The 16727-nt window shown below is 47.7% G+C and overlaps 2 protein-coding genes across 2 annotated transcripts in view; one reads left to right on the forward strand and one right to left on the reverse strand.

The window, feature by feature from the left end:
- The window catches only part of Mybl2 (MYB proto-oncogene like 2), a 34471-nt gene extending 28728 nt beyond the window's left edge, over nt 1-5743 (forward strand). The window contains exons 10-14 of the mRNA XM_034636445.2: nt 817-916; nt 2217-2330; nt 3228-3332; nt 4603-4749; nt 5217-5743. Coding sequence (XP_034492336.1) covers nt 817-916; nt 2217-2330; nt 3228-3332; nt 4603-4749; nt 5217-5345 — 595 coding nt within the window. The 3' untranslated portion in view covers nt 5346-5743. The remainder of the gene's footprint in view (nt 1-816; nt 917-2216; nt 2331-3227; nt 3333-4602; nt 4750-5216) is intronic.
- A 10010-nt stretch (nt 5744-15753) lies between these two features.
- On the reverse strand, nt 15754-16203 carry Gtsf1l (gametocyte specific factor 1 like). The gene is made up of 2 exons (XM_027945140.1): nt 15925-16203; nt 15754-15849 (listed from the first exon to the last, which is right to left on the reverse strand). Exons 1-2 carry the CDS (start codon nt 16201-16203, stop codon nt 15754-15756), a joined length of 375 nt encoding a protein of 124 aa, XP_027800941.1.
- Nucleotides 16204-16727: the final 524 nt, after the last annotated feature.

Below are 16727 nucleotides of genomic sequence, written 5' to 3' on the forward strand. Positions count from 1 at the left end.
AAGGAAGAGTGACCTGCATTGGGTCTGTCATCTCCCAATGGAGTGGTTCAGGCTAAGGGAAGGGGCCAAAGAGGCACAGGTGGCCACATCCAGGAGTTGGCCTGAATTCTGATGAAATGTGTCTTCTTCCTACTGTCCTGGTCAGTGGGCAGTATCTCCAGGTGACCCAGGCCAAGTGGGCTTTGCATAGGAGTGTCATGTTCTGGGAGTCTGGTACCTGCTGCCAGAGTTGAAGTTCCTGTTGCCCACCCTGGCCTCTCTCTGTTCCTGGCACTCTGGGGTGTGAAGTGCCACTTCTGTCCTCTTCCCCTTCCCCAGCAGGCTTCTCTGTCATAGGCAGAGAGCATTCTTAGAATTCTGTGTCTGAGGGAAGGGTCACAGTGGTTCTGCTTCTGGGCCAGGCTGTTTCTAGGTTTCTCACTACTCATGTGTTCCCTCCATATTTCTGTCCCCACCATGATGATTTTGGGGTGAGGCTCTGGCCTTACAATGTTGTCCTGAGGCTATGCAGGGATGTGGATTCATAGATTCCGGTTTTCCCACCCCACACCACCATGCCTGAAGCATGGCCACAGACTTGTTTCTGGAAAGTCCCAAGTCTGGACTATGACTGAGCATCATTCTTTGTCGCTGTCTGGGTCTCCTAGCCCCCTTAAGATTCATTCCTATCCTTCCTGTTTCTGAACATGGCCCTTCCTCTGGGCCCTGACCTGGACCCGAGGGGCAGGGAGCTGGGCGGGATCTCTAGCCACTGGGCCCAAGGGAAGGTGGAAGTCTGCCCCCTCACTGAGCCTGCCTCTCTCTGGTCCCTGGCAGGTTTGTAACCCCAGATCAGAAATACTCCATGGACAACACTCCTCACACGCCAACCCCGTTCAAGAACGCCCTGGAGAAGTATGGACCACTGAAGCCCCTGGTATGTGGGTGGTCACTGTTCTGGTCTTTGAGTGGTGGGCTCATCCAACGTGTGGGTCACGGGGCCCTTCCACTCTGAGATCTCCGGATTTTTCTCTCCTAAGATGTGGATATCCTGTTTTTATCGATGAGGACAGCAGGGCTATCTCTAATCACCTTGATGACATTTCCTGAGCACCTCCAGTGTGTTGGACAGGTGCTGGGATTTGTGACAGTGTCCTGGTGATGCTTAGTGTGTAGATCGTGGAGGAGGGTGGTACACATGTGACACATGAATGGCTGCATTGCTTTCAGTGTACAGTGCAGGCTGGGAAGAGAAGGGCGGGTACTGGAGAGCTGAAGGATGTTTCAGGTCCCGTGCCTGCTTCTGAGCAGGGGCAAGTTGCCCCCACCCTGGAGCCTGTTGCCTGCAGAACACAGGGAAGGCACCAGGGCTGCGATGGCAGGCGAGGAAGCCCCTGCTGGGTATTTCCCCATCCTCCTCCAAGTTGATGGCTTTCCCTGGGAAAAAAGAAATAGCCGGCACCTTTCAGGGGCTTTCTGAAACTAGAGGGTAGTCGGGAACTGGGGGGAGGAGAGAGGGGTGGCTGCAGAGAAGCCTTCGTCTGTGAACAAAGTCTGCAGCACCTCTGGCCTCACTGTGTGCAGCCTCCTGTGAAGCCTGTGGGGCTGGGGTCCCCATACTGCGATGGAGGACTCCACTGAATTAGGTGGAGTTTCTAGGGACCATGTGGCATGTACGAGCCAGCACTGCCCTCTCCTGCTGCAGTAGAGATGTACTGGGCCTTTTTATTTTGAGACAGGGTTTTATTAAGTTGCCCAAGCTGACCTCAAACTTTTGATCCTCCTGCTGGGGTCAGGCATGTATCACTGCGCCCTACACCCTCCACTTCCAGGAGGCTGGAGAGATTGCTGAAACCTCAGGCCTGAGCAAGGGAGATGGATCCGCATGTCCCTGTTAGTGTGTAGCAGAGGCAGATGGCCTTGGGCAGGTGCTTGACCTCAGGCCTGAGTTTCTGCTGTGGGGAGACCAGTTATTGCATAGGACTGTGGGAGTTTCTGTGGAGTATGTGGCTCCTCTCAGCCATGGCATCCTTGGGGACTGAGGTCTCTGTCCACTTGTCCAAGGCAGGACAGTTAATGGTTGAGAATGATGTGCGAGGTTAGCGTCCTGGCACAGGCTTGCCTTCCCGTCTGGCCCAGTTGTGACTGACCCCACTGTCCTGTGAGCAGGCTGTGTCCCATACCCAGACAGCCTGTGTGCAAGACCTCACACGGACCACCTCTGCCCCTGCCCACAGCCCCAGACCCCGCACCTGGAGGAAGACTTGAAGGAGGTGTTGCGTTCCGAGGCTGGCATTGAGCTCATTATTGAGGATGACACGAGGCCCGAGAAACAGAAGAGGAAGCCCGGAGTGAGTGGTGGGGGTACCCGGTCCCTGTTCCCAGTCTAGGCATGGGGAGCTAGAGCCATGGGGAAGAACTTAGGCCTGGGGACACTTGGTGAAAGTGGGGTGACTTATTGATAAACAGACAAGTGAGGCCCTAGAATTTTACCTGGACCCTCCCCTTCCCCCTGTGAGTGGTAGACTTGTTTGTCCTGTGTTGTGATAGGACTCTTCTGCTGTGGGCCCTAGGCTGGCTGTAGTGGCTGTAGTAGTGACAGGACCTAGTCACACCTTCATAGAGTTCAGCAGGTAGAGTTGCATGCTCAGCGGATATCCCTTGACCATCTGAGACCCTGTGGGATGAAGGGCAGTAGAAGGGGACTCAGATTCCTAGGGCCTTCTTCAGATGGGAAGAGCTAGCCAGGCAAGGGAGAGGGGCCATTGACAGGATGGGGCATTGTTTCAGGGAGGCAGAGCAGGGAGACACACCTGGGTGAGGGGCAAGAACTGTTCTCAGGCTGGCACAGATGCCAAGCTTAGTCAGCCTCCTCCTGCTGCACTGCCTGTCTCTGCCAGTCCTGTTTAGGGGCATGCTTGGTGTGATGGAAGCTGGGGTGGGGAGGCTGTGTGTGGCCTCTCAGGGTTGAAGAGCAGGCTTCTTAGTAGGCATACGTTCATGTTGTGTCCTGTTCACTATCGCAGTGTCCTGCAGGACGGGGTCCACGTGGGTATGGAATCTGTACCAGGGCTGAGGGGTCCACCCCCCCCACCCCCCCCCGCCATGTTCTTAACAACAAGTCCCCACCAGCTAGACCTCACTCGACTCCAGTGTGGCAGTGCCTGGTTCCATGAAAATCTCTGACAAGGGCCATCAAGGTGCAGACTGTAGGAATCCCTAACCACCTCCTTTCTCCCCAACCACAGCTGCGGAGGAGCCCCATCAAGAAAGTCCGAAAGTCCCTGGCTCTTGACATTGTGGATGAGGATGTGAAGCTGATGATGTCTACACTGCCCAAGGCTCTGTCCTTGGTAAGGGGTCAGCTGTGGCCATTCTGTCTCAGGGCCACAGAGGCTCTTCTGCCCTGGGGAGGGTAGTTTCCCTGGGAGCCTTCTGCCTCTGCAGCTGTTTGGTCAGTGTCAGTTGCAGTTGCGGTGGTCTGTGGATCCTCAGACTGGACTTAGAAGGGCGGGGCCTTGCAGGAAGGGGGAAGGCAGGGAAGGGTGAGTCTGTTTTCTCCCCAACCCCCCGCCCCCTCTGCCCTCCCTGGCTGCACTGGCAGCTCTCTCTCTCACAGGTTTTATTTGGTGGGAGTTGCATTGCTAGAATACCATGGTTTCTAAACCATGAGTCTGGGGTCCCCAGCACCCTCCCTTGCATTATGTAACCCTGCAGAGGGTCAATGATGTGTCTCAAGGCATGGCCAGGTGATTGGGACACATCAGCCCTGGGGTGGGTGCCATCTGGTTCCCAGGCCAATGGGCTTCCTGTGCTAGGTCTGGCTGACCTCAGCTAGGTTAGTGCTTACACAGAATATGGGTCCCCAGAAACCATGTTGTGCTAGTGACCCTTTGTAGCTGAGGATAGGGTGAGCCTGGCCTGTCCTGATCCCCAGTAGGGAGACAGAATAGTAGTGGGTCATGACCAGAGGTTAAGAATCAACTGATCGTGTCTTGAAATTAGACTCTGCTCCTGTGGTCCTTTTCCTGGCAGAAAAGTCTCACTGTGTCTGGGTATGTCTTTTTTTTTTTTTTGGTGCTGGAAAAGGGCCTTATGCACGCTGGGCACATACACTATACTGAGATAGGCCTGTGAAATAATTTCCCAAAACACCTGCATCTGGGGTGGGGGGTCCTGGGCTTGAGTCCTGATGCCATCACTTATTCTCTGGGGTCTTCCCTGTAAAAGGGCACTGTACAAGACCAGGTGGACTGTTGGGAGCAAAAGGCCAAGCAGACAGTGAGGCTGGATAGGTGGGAGGGGGGCTTGGTTTGCTGCATCTCTTTGATGTTGGTAAATATTTTTGATACCAGGAAAGCTAGATGGCATGTTGGCCCTGGAGCTCCACAAGACAGGGCCAGCATTTCTGTTGGCTGGGTGCAGGGCTCTGAGAGGGCACTTTGCAAATGCCCTTAAAAGATTGGGTGGATTCATTAAACCACATCTGAAAGAGGAAGTTAACGTCCTTCCCAGAATCTCAGCAGCCAGGAGGTGGCGGTGCCAGGCTGTGATTCTGGGTTTTTCTTCCTGGCTCACTAACAACTTGTAGCTAAATGGTGACTGACTTGGTTTTGATTGCAGCCAACAAATGTCCCATCCAGCTCCTCCAGCCTCTCCTTGCCAGGTGTCAAAGAAGACAACAGCTTGCTCAACCAGGGCTTCCTACAGGCCAAGCCTGAGAAGGTGGTAGCCCAGAAGCCCCGAGGCCACTTTCCAGCCCCTGCCCCTGTGAGTGCTAATCCACCTCCTTTGGGTCTGTTCTGCTGCCTTCTTCACCTCAGGCCCTTTGCACAGTTCTTCTCTCTGCCTGAGTGCTGCCCTGCTGTATGTCTGATACCTTAATGCTGTGATCTCAATCCAGGCATCACTTCCTCGGGGAAGCCTTCTTCGACCTCACTCTGGAGAGACTCTCCTGCCCACAGTCCCCCCTCTGACCTGGGTCTCACTTATAGCTGAGTCATTGTTTGGTTTGCTTACTCTTCATCTCTATCCTCACCAACCTCCTGCTTCACAATTGAAACCCACAGACAGGGAGCCACTAACTCAGGGCCCCCCAGGAAAGTCTCAGGACGAGGTGGCTTTCAGATTCTAGAGGGAGAGTCATAGAAATGTCCCAGACCCCCTGACCAGGGCCCCAAAGGTTTGCTGGGAGCATGCTGTCCTGCCTGGATGGTAACCCTCTTGCCTTCTCCCAGATGACCAGCGCCTGGAAGACAGTGGCCTGCGGGGGGACCAGGGATCAGCTCTTCATGCAGGAAAAAGCCCGGCAGCTCCTGGGCCGCCTGAAGCCCAGCCACACATCGCGTACCCTCATCTTGTCCTGAAGGGCCTGGAGGGCATGTACCTGTTTCTCATGTTTACAGGGGTTGGAGGTGGTGGAGGGGTCTGGATTCAAGAGTCACATTTAAGTGAGACCAACTACGGGGAGCCTTCTGCCACCAGCCCCTCCTCTACTGACTGCTCAGGTGGTGACAGGAGGGCCACACACTATCCTGTCACCAAGTCCTGGTGCTAACAGAACAAAGTCCCACTCCTGGGCCTTCCTGTCCCCTCCCCAGTGCCACAGGGAGCAAGCCTTATTGCCTTCTCCCAAGTTCAGGTCTAGGTCAGGCCTGGCCTCATCTCAGACCCCTGCGTGGGACAGGGGACAGGGCTGGGTGCTCTTTTTCTCAACCTCTGTTGGTACTTTTTCTTGCAAAAATAAAATTGCCTTTCTCCTTGTGCTGCTCTGGACTCTTCTTTCTCTTGGGCCCTCGTCCTCAGAATGCAGTCTTGCCTGTACATCCTGGGCCTAGGTGCTCTGGACCCTTTTCCCCAGAGGGTCTCAGTGATCAGGAAGCAGGTTCTCTTGGCTTTGCTCCCAGTGGGCATCTCTGCCGAGCTCTCAGAACTCTTGGCCCAAAATGGGGTGGGATTGGACAGGATGGGAGAGTGCAGTGGGGTGGTACATTTGAACCTTGCATGACACTGGCTGTGAATTCACCTGGTATCAAACGAGCCATTGCTTTAAGCTGAGCCAAGGATCCAGGTGCTGTTTGAGCATGACCTGGGGCACCTCAGTTCTAGTGGGACTCTGCAGCCATGAAAGAACTTGGTCATGGGGATTGGTCCAGGGTTGGTGTCTTCCTAGACCAATGTGATGTGTCATCCTACGTGCTGAGGGGCAGAGGCTGGGAGTAGGGGGTAGGAGTGCTGGGTTCTGCCTGGGAGCAGGCAGGTGTTTTCTAGTTAAGATTGTGGATGATGAGTGCCCTGACAGGGTCCAGGTGCTGGCCTGGCATTTGATGGCTAACATGTTCTCCAGGTGAGGCTGAGAGGCCAACACAAAAGCCGGGGGCTAGTTCATTCAGTAACGAATAAGTAGCCCAGTGAGTCACTGCTTCCTGCAGCTACATGCTTGGGTGAGTCATATGACTTGCTGCGCCCAATGGGACTTGGAGAATCTGCTGAGGGAGACAAGAATTCCCACTGTCCCAGCTGAGAATGGGAGCAAGGCCATCCCAAACCACCAGTCTCACTTGATGTGGCAGGCCAGAGGGACTGCCCAGCTGATCACAGACTTAGGAGAAATGGTACGTCTGTATGGTTTTGTCTGGTGAAGTTGTGTTGTGGGTGGCTTGTTACACAGCAGAAACTGATAACAGATGCTGGCATGGGGGCTGGGGTGTGGGGCACTTGTGGGGCCCAGGATCAGTCAGTCAAGAGTCTTGGCTTTCCTGGGTCAGGAGAAGACCAGAGCTGATGGCTTGAGCCTGGGTTTGGGCCAACATGGGGAGGGGGGAGGCTTGGCTGTGAGAAGCTTGCCTGGAAGAATGGTATTCACCGAGGAAGTCTCCGGGCTTGGTGAAGCAGGGAGGTGACACTCTGGGGGGCTGTTGGGGATAAATGTCAAGGTGTAGGGTATTGGTTTAGGGTAATGTTTGAGACATTGGAGCACATTTCCTTGCATATCTTTCTTTTATTAGTGTTTTTTGTCATGTTGGGGATCGAACCTAAGACCTCATGCATACATTTGGTGTTTCAGCCTACCCTGCTCTATATTTGTCTTTTTTTTTTTAATTATAAAAAAACTTACATGGAATTTAAATGATATTCATAAATATATAAATCGAAATGGAGAAGCTTCCTCTCAACCTCCATGCCTGTTTTCCTCAGAGGGAAGAACAACTAAGGGCTAATGAGATACTGGATTGTGCAGATGGATGACTTTAGACCTCGGTCAAATGCAGCCTGCGACTCAGGACTCAGGTCTCAGTTCTCAGGTGGCCTGAGATGCTGCATTTCTGAGAAGCTCTTAGGTGGTGTAAGCTGGGCATGGCACTTGGTGAACCACTGAGCCAATGGGCTCCCATCCCTTCTGCAGGCTGGGCTCAGTTTTTATGTTCTGTTTTCTTCTTCTTCCTCTTTTTTTACTACTAGGGATTGAAACAGTGGGGCTTAACCACCGAACCACATCCGTAGCCCTTTTTATTTATTTTTTTAAATTTTGAGACTGGGTCTCACTAAGTTGCTTAGGGCCTTGCTAAGTGGCTGAGGCTGACTCTGAATTTGCAATCCTCCTTGCCGCAGCCTCCGGAGGGATTACAGGCATGCATCACTGTGCCTAGTTTATGTTCTGTTAATTGTGGTGAAAACACATAACAAAAAAATTTTAAAACACAACAACAAAATTTTTTTTTTCTTAATACTGGGGATTGAACCTAGGGCCTTGTACATTGAACCTAGGGCCTTGTACAGGGCCTTCTGTTAATGGTAGAGGTGACTGTTACTTGATGTCAAGTCCAGTTGATGTCAAGTGCTCTACACCTAAGCTACTAACCCTTCTTAAGGTCTTTATTCTGAGACAGGGTCTCACTGAGTCGCCCTGACTGGCCTTGATACTCCTGCCTCAGCTTCCTTAGTAGGAATGTGGGACCATACTGGAGTGTGTGACCATACCTGGCTTCCATTTTACTCTAAGTAAAGTCTAGTTCAGCAGAACTCAGGGCAACCAATCTCCAGACCATTTTCATTTTGCAAAATTGAAACTGTACCCATCTAAACAATGTATGCCTGCTCCATCTTCCCTCAGCCCCTGGCAACCACCATTCCACTTCCTGTCTCTGAGTTTGACTATTTTTTTAATTGATTTTATTTTTTAAATACATGACAGTGGTCTGAGTTTGACTATTATAGGGACCTCATGTACATGGAATTGCATAGAATTTGTCCTTTAGTGACCGGCTTATTTCACTTAGCAATGTCCTCCAGGTTCATTCCTGTGATAGCATGTATCAGAATTTTCTTCCTTGGGCCAGTTTTATGGCTCAGTGGTGGAGCACTCGCCTAGCACTGGTGAGGCACTGAGTTCAATCCTCAGCACCACATAAAGATAGATAAATAAAGGTATTCTGTCCATAAATAAATAAATACACACACACACACACACACACACACACACACACACACGAACTTCCTTCCTTTGAAGGCTGAGGTTTTTTTTGTTGTTGTTTTTTGTTTTTGGTACTGGGGATTGAACCCAGGGGCACTCAACCACTGAGACACATCCCCAGCCCTATTTTGTATTTTATTTAGAGACGGTCTCGCTGAATTTCTTAGTGTCTTGCTTTTGCTGAGGCTGGCTTTGAACTCTCAATCCTCCTGCCTCCACCTTCCGAACCCCTGGGATTATAGGCATGGGCCACTGTACCTGACTGAAGGCCGAATCTTATTCCATCGAATGGATATATCACATTCTTGTTTATTGGTCGATCTGTCAATGGCCCTTGGGCTGGTTCAATATTGGGGCCAATGTGAGTAACACTGCTATGAATATGAGTGCACAAATGTCGTCAAGATGCTACTTTTGATTCTTTTGGCAATCAGAAGTCAACTGGTGGGACAGAATAGTTTATGCTTTGCTTCCATTCTGTTTTCAATATTTGCAGGAACAGCTACATGCTGGTAGATTAGGCTATGCCTCGATGGTGACTCTCTGAGGCCACCTGGTGTCCACTGGTGGCCTTGCAGCAGCAGATTAAACAGGCCATAGAAAGCCCTTGAAACATTTTCCTGAATTTTAGGCCCCCCTCTTCAGCATTCTTACCAAGAGTTTTCTGGTCTTTGCTTTAACACTTCTGTTAATGGTAGAGGTGACTGTTACTTGATGTCAAGTCCATTTCTGGAAATCAGTTGTGAATTCTATGTTTGGAAGGAAAAGAAATCTCCCGCTTGTAATGTCTAGAACAGCAGAAGTAGTTAAGGGTCACAGGAAGCTGGTTCATAGGGAAACTGCTTCCCAGGACAGGTAGACCAGGAGTCGCTTGAGAGGGTGAGCCACTTTCTCAGGGGTCCCCAGAGCAAGTCTGATCTGTTTTATTGTCTCTAAAGATGACAGCAGTGTTGTTTTAAGGCCCTCTAGGTTGAGTTTTGGGTTTTCACCTTTAGCCAGATGTGTTTAAAAGCAATTAAAATTGAGTTTCACTGAGTTGGGAATCAAACTTTTCATTGCTAAGACTAGTGGTCTCACCTAGTCAGGACTAAGGTATGACTTGTGTATTAACTGGTGCCGACCTGCAGGTGTGCAGGTGAAAGTTATGTAATGGTCTCTATCAAGGATGGGCAAGCCTGAGTCACATGCCCCTTGGGAAGGGGTAATTGGAAGGATGTCCGTCTTCTCCATGAGAGCCCCTGCACCCTGCTCAGCCAGCATCAGCACAAGCCTAGTACACAGTCGGTGCCCAGTAATGGTTCTGTCCTGCTAATGGGGCAGAGAAAGTCCTAGGGCAGCCAGGACCAAAGTGGTGGAGAAGGCTTTGTTATTTATTGTTATTAATTTTAAACTTAATTCTACTATAGTCAGGAGACATGGTCTGTTTAGATCCCAGTCTAAAATTTGTTGACATGCTTCATGGTCGAGCATATGATCAATATTTTAAATTTCTTTTATGCCTCTGAAAAGAATGTGGCTAGGGAAGTGTCCCCTTTTTTTCTAGGTTAGGTCATTTGTTCATGCTATGTTAAAAATATTCAGTATCCTGTGTTTATTATTTTTCTCTGCTTGTTTTTGGGGACTTAGATTAGCCAGACCTCGAATGATACATGATAAGAATGTTGTTTTAAAAGATTGTATATTGGGATGGTTTTGTTACTTGGCATTATTGTCACAATAACTAGCTGATACAGAAGAGAGACTTGTGTCAACTATAAAACCCTGAGGAAAATGCAGGATGTGTCCTGGGCTCAAACAGATGGGGGAGGATCTTAGGAACCTTGGGGGTTTCTAGAACTTTGCTAGAAACAAGTGGGATAAAGGATTCTGGAATCCAAAGCCATTGTGACTATGCTGTGTCTTGGTTGTTCCTAGGGCTGGAGGCACCTGACGAAAGCAGGGGTCCTGGCCTCTGGCACCCTCCATGCTCCTCCTGGCAGCCCCAGACAGAGCTCTGACTCTGGATCCCATAGACCTGGGTGTGAATCCCAGTGTGGCTATTATTAGTTGTGTGTCTCTTCACTGCATTAGTCCTTGGGTCCTCTGCGATAAAATGGAGAATCCCTAAATTTTCAGAGCTGTTGAAGGGATTTGAGAGAACAGTGACACACACTTGGTTCTCAGATAAATCATAAAATAATTTCAGATAAATCATAAAATAAGTTCTAGATATTCTAGATATTAAATTCTAGGACCTGCCTTGAAGGGCAGGTACTAGAATATGGCAAGTCAGGACTTGAGCCCAGTCTTGGACCTTAAGGCCAGCACCCCAGTGGGCCCTGTTCTGTGTCATCACTTGTGTCATAGTTACCAACCATGCAGGAGTGTGGTGAAGCAGGAAAACATAAGCATTAAAGGTTCAGTTTTCAAAAACTTTCTGTGGAAGTGCAACATACATACTGAAAACAGTACCAGCTCCAAGTGGGTGCAGGTAAAGGTTCACAAAGTGAACAGACTCATGTAACGTTCCCAGACCAAACCCCAGAACTGGACCAGCGCCTAGGGACCCTCTCCCCACCCACCAGGGGTAACCACCATCCTGACTCCAACACTGTAGATTTCTTTTTCTTAAGTGTGTGTGAACTGAATTTCACATGATGTGAGGTTCAGCCAAGTTATCTGGGTAGTTTGTTCATTCTTTGGTATCCGTTTTGTTTTTGACAATAATTGTAAATATTCATGGGGTATGATGTGATGCTCTGATGTATGTACATATTGTGGAATGATTAAATCAAACTAACATTTATTACGTCACATACTTATATTTATCCTTTTTTTTTTTTTTTTTTTTTTTTTGGTGGTGAGGATATTTAAAATTTTTCTTCAATTTTGAAATAGACGAAACTGCCTAGTATTCTTCCTATGACTTTCCCCCAGTTTACCCATACTCCCCAAGGGTGGGTGGCTTGTGTCCAGCCTGGCTATTATATGAGCACCCTGCCTTCATAGTTTGGGGAGCTCTTGTGCTCATTACTGGATTCTACATATCTGAGAGTGAATTGCTGGGGATGGGTTCCATTTATGTAGGACTTGCCACTCGCCAGCTTTGGGAACCACGGCAATTACTTAGCTACCCAGACTCACTTTTTGTATCTGAATTTGGAACTTGCCCCTCAAGTATTGGGGCCAAGGACTTCATATAATAATTTCTGTAAGACATCTGGCCCCAGGGAGCTCCTCTTTCTTCTCTCCTTCCTCTGCCCTAAGATTCAGTTTTCCACCAGGAACCTATTGTAGAGAACTTGCCTGCTACCTAGGACCACGGCCTGTTCCCTAGCTCTCCTGTGTGGTCAGCTGCTGGGCAGCCTCAGCATTCGCCACGGACAGTCACTGCTAAGATTTTGTGATTGTTTTCCTGGGAACCAGCCGGCCAATTAGAGGCACGGTATGAAGAATGAAGAGAGGAGGGAACACTTGGCTGAGCTCCAGCTCAGGAATTTTAGAACTGACATTCCTTTCTTGCCAGGTCATTCCCCCAGGTCTTCAGAGGAGAGTTTTATGCCCCTGTTTTTCCTTTTTTTTTTTTTTTTCTTTTTGGTACTGGGGATTGAATCCAAGGGTGTTCAACTACTGAGCCACATCCCCAGCCCTTGTTTTATATTTTATTTAAAGACAAGTTCTCATTGAATTGCTTAGAGCCTCATAAGTGGCTGAGGCTGGCATTGAACTTATGATTCTCCTGTTGGAGGCGCTGGGATTATAGATGTGTGCCACCATGCCCGGCATGCCCTTACATTTCTTTTCTTTTCTTTCTTTTTTTTTTAAAGAAAATACCACCAACTCCAATTTTATTTTTTTAATATTTTTACTTTATTTTTATGTGGTGCTGAGGATCGAACCCAGGGCCTCGTATGTACTAGGTGAGCATGCTACCACTGAGCCACGGCCCCAGCCCCTGCTATATTTCTTGACTATTCCTTAAACACCCTGAGTCAGGCCAGAAGGTTTGTTGAGTAGAAGCTGCCCACAGGGAGCTGTGGCAAGATGGAGCTTTCTGTCACTGTGTGTGGTGGCCTTCCGCATTGTGTGGAGGATTCTGAAGGGTATTGTCCAGGCTCCAGAACTGTGATTGATTAGTTATGGCTGGGAGAGCTTGGTGGTATTTACTACTATTTCTGGTTCAAAAGTATTGGCTATTGTGGATCAGAATTGACTTGTATTTGACTTAGTGCATTAAATGGAATGTTTCTAAATAGGTGAGTTAAATCCTTTTTTACGTTTATATGATTTATTGATTTTTGGGGATAGATATTTTACCATTTTATTTGGTGTTTTCTTTTGACTATTGAATTTATCAAATTTTCTGTAATCCTCTGGTCCTTTTTCTCCTCTTGCCTAGTTTTAGAAATATAAAATATTTTATTTTAGAAACTATTTTAAATTTTAAATATATGCATTTATTATGTTTCCATCCTCCTGAATGATATCCTCTCCTAGTGTTTTTTTTATTTTTTTGGTCTAAAAGTTTTAAAAATCATTTTAATTGCAAAAGTTGATTAATTTTTCAGATGACTAAATTTGCTTAAGTTTTTTATAAATTCATTTTTTCATCATTGACTCTTACCCCTTACATTTTTTGGCTGAATAATACCACCATTGTGACAGTTGTCAGCACTGAGGGCTTTTGTGATAGTTTTACATGGGTTGAATTATTTATTCCACCTCACAATCATAAGAATTCATTGTCCCTATTTTTTTTTTTTTTTAATATTTATTTCTTAGTTTTCGGCGGATACAACATCTTTGTTTGTATGTGGTGCTGAGGATCGAACCCGGGCCGCACGCATGCCAGGCGAGCGTGCTACCACTTGAGCCATATCCCCAGCCCTCATTGTCCCTATTTTGTGGATGAAGAAACAATCAGAACTTAAGTAACTCCCCAAAAGAAGTCCAGCAGGCAGCAGGCAGCAGAGCTGGGATTCAACTCAGAACAGTAGGCTCAAGAGTCCATTCTGGTCCTGTTGCTCTTTACTCTCTGCATTTAACCTTTTATTTTGAAATCATTTTAGACATACAGAAAGCTTGCAGAGATCATGTGCATAGTACTCACGTACCTTTTACCCAACTACCCCTAACATTCGTATTTACAAAACAATGGTGCATTAGCAAAACCGTGAAGCTGGCTGGGGTCTAACACTGTTAACTCTAGACTGCAGATTTCACCAGCTTTCCCACCCGCATCTTTTTCTGTTCTGGGATCCAATTGAAGATACCTCTGCATTTTGTATATATTTAAAACGGTTCTTACCAGGGGAAATTTCAAACTGAGGTAAGAGTAGATGGCTGGGGTGTGGCTCAGTGGTAGCGTGTATGCTTAGTATGAGCAGAGCCGGGGGTTTTTATCCCTAGTACCAAAATAAGAAAATAAATGTGAATAGAGTAAAAAAGTAAATTTGTAAAAAAAAAAAAAAAAAGTAGAGAAAATGGTAAAATGTACCTGTCACTCATCTTCAACAATGATTAATTCATGACTGATTTGTTTCCTTCATACCCCAAACAAGATTAATTTCTTTCTCCTGGTCCTATTGGCTCATAGTTTACAGATACATATTCTCCACATTGCTGTTTGTCCTCTGCTTCTTCTATGGCAATTGTATAGTCCATGTACTTTTTTTTAATCATGCAGTTCCTAAGGCCAATGCCCAGAACTACTTTCTCTGTCCCTCTCTTTTTCCCCCAAAGAAGAAATCTTAATTTCCTTCTTGGGGGAAAAAAAAAGTATTAATAGAATCAGGTGAAGTAGTAATAGTAAGTGTGGGGTTGTCGGAAAGTTGTGATTATTTCTTCAAAAATTAGCAGTTAAGGGCTGGGGATGTGGCTCAAGCGGTAGTGCGCTCGCCTGGCATGCGTGCGGCCCGGGTTCGAGCCTCAGCACCACATACAAACAAAGATGTTGTGTCCGCCGATAATTAAAAAATAAATATTAAAAAAAAAATTAGCAGTTAAGGTTTCCTCTTGAAAAATTTTAAAAAAGAAGTCTTCTGTCTGCTAGGGTTTTTTTTGTTTGTATTTTTCTGTTCTTGGAACTGGGAATTGAACCCAGGGGTGTTCTACCACTGAGCTCCATCCCCAGCCCTTTTTTTTTTTTTTTTTTTGAGGCAGGCTCTTGCTAAGTTGCTCAGGCTGGCCTTGAACTTGTGGTCCTCCTAATGCCATAGACTTCTGAGTAGTGAAACCACTGTGCCTGGCTTCCATCTGCTATTTTTAAAAACACATATTTTAATTTTTTGACCAGAGAAATATTCACATGTATTTTCTTCCCCATCCTGCGGTTCCCTAGTGGTCCTCCCCGGAAGCAACTGGGCTTAGTTACTAGGGAAGAGATCAGCAAACTTTTTTTCTTTTTTTAGTTGTGGATGGACACAATACCTTTATTTTTATTTATTTTTATGTGGTGCTGAGGATCAAGCCCAGTGCCTCACAGGTGCTAGACAAGTACTCTACCACTGAGCCCCAGCCCCAGCCCAAGGTTAGCAAATTTCCTACTGGGATCAGATGGTAAATATTTAATGCCTTGCGGGCAGAGAGCCCTGTTCTAGTGTATTCTTGAAGATCAATTTTATGCACCTATAAGTACAAACACAGTCCCATCCCTCCCCCCACTTCAACTCTGCAAAAGTGGTGGCATATCTACAGATCGCCCTGGATTTGGTTTTTATCAGTTAAACTCAGGGATTGGGAAACTGTTTCCCACCAGCCAAATCCAGCCCACGGCTTGTTTCTGTAAATAGATTTATTGGAACCCCCTTCCCTCTTTAACACACCATCTGTGACTGTTTTTGTGCTATGGACAGGGCCGAGTTGTTGCCGGGTTTAGTCTGGCAAAGTTACAGAACTATTCAGCCAGCCCTTCCTTGTCAGTACCCAAAGAGCTTCTGCACTTGGCTCACGGCAGTGTACTCGCTCTCTATAGGTTGCACCATAACTGACTTAGGCAGGCCCTCCTGGTGGACCGTCAGGTCATTCCTGACCTTTCTCTGCTGCGCAGGACAGCTCAGTGATAGCAGTACCTACCCCATTTTCTACATGTGTGAGTGCATTTCCAGGATGGAGGCCGAGAAGCAGAACTGCTCCATCAAAGCCCATGTAGCTATTGCCACCTTGCCCTCCATGGAGGTCGACTTACATTCTAACCATAACAACCTACTAGGTGATGGGGGAGAAATAGCATCCGGGCTTTTACTTTGCATGTCTTTTATTCTGATGAGCTGCATATCCTTTCATGCATTTGAGAGATGTGTGTTGTTCCTCCTGCTGGCAGTTTACTCTCCTGGTCTGAGGATCTTCTGGGGGTTGGTCTCCTCTCTCTCTGACTCTCTTGTGTCACTTTCACAAACAAGCTTTTGGGGAACAAAAGTCTTAAGGACAAACATGGGGTGGCAGTTAGCACCATCGACATTCCAGATATCTGGGTTGGAAAGCCAGGGAGAGACCTGCAGGGGGTCGTCATTTGGCTCTGAACTCGGAAGACTCACTTTCAGAGGGCTCAGGGTGTCCTCCTCCTCCACAGAGCTTCTGTTGACACAGGCAGCCTCGTGCTCCTCCAGCTTTTTGATGGGGACCACGTGGCAGGCATTGTATTTGCAGCTGGCCATCTTTTTGGCTTTCTTGGGGTTCTTTCTCCTGCATGATGCCAGGTGGTACTGGAATCTGCTGAGTGGGATTCGGTGGTGAGGATTGTAAGGGCAAATTTCTAAGGCTTCTGGCTCCATGAGACTTTGTTCTTCGAGTTGAGTATCCCACTGCCCAGAATCTAAATGAGATGCCCCTTGTGGAAAAGCCCTTTCCTAAGAAGGGTGGAGCTGTCCTCTGCCCTGCGGGTGGCCCTTAGAACTCTGTAGGTGAAGGTCTGAACCTTTGAGGTTTGTCAGAAACAGCTCTGCAGAGAACAGAGTTCACACAGGCCGGTGAAACAGAAGAACTACACAAAGCAGACGCAAGAGCCCAAATCACAGCAGCCGTGCAGGGAGGTGAAGAAGCTATGTGACCGCCCCCCTTGACTCAGAGGGATGAGATATGCTGTGTGATGTCAACGGGTAGTCACAATGGCGCTGAAGTCATCAGGAAAAGGCTGCTTCTTGTCCATTGCTTGGGAGGGGTGCCTGGCTTTGGAGGAAAACAACCAAATTCTTCATGGCATGTATATTATCACTTGAGTCTTCTAACTCCACACATTAGTTTACTAAAAGTCCCTAAATATTTACCATCTTATTTTATGCTTTCTAACTCATTCTTT

Source organism: Marmota flaviventris, chromosome 2 (assembly GCF_047511675.1).
Source record: "Marmota flaviventris isolate mMarFla1 chromosome 2, mMarFla1.hap1, whole genome shotgun sequence".
NCBI classification, from domain to species: Eukaryota; Metazoa; Chordata; class Mammalia; order Rodentia; family Sciuridae; genus Marmota; species Marmota flaviventris.

Excerpts from the sequence above, each read along its gene's own strand:
- Gtsf1l (XM_027945140.1), bottom strand. The coding sequence starts at position 16,203 with ATGGAGCCAGAAGCCTTAGAAATTTGCCCTTACAATCCTCACCACCGA. Across the intron at positions 15,850-15,924 it reads CAAATGACGACCCCCTGCAG|ACTTTTGTTCCCCAAAAGCT; the intron begins GTCTCTCCCTGG and ends TTTGTCCTTAAG.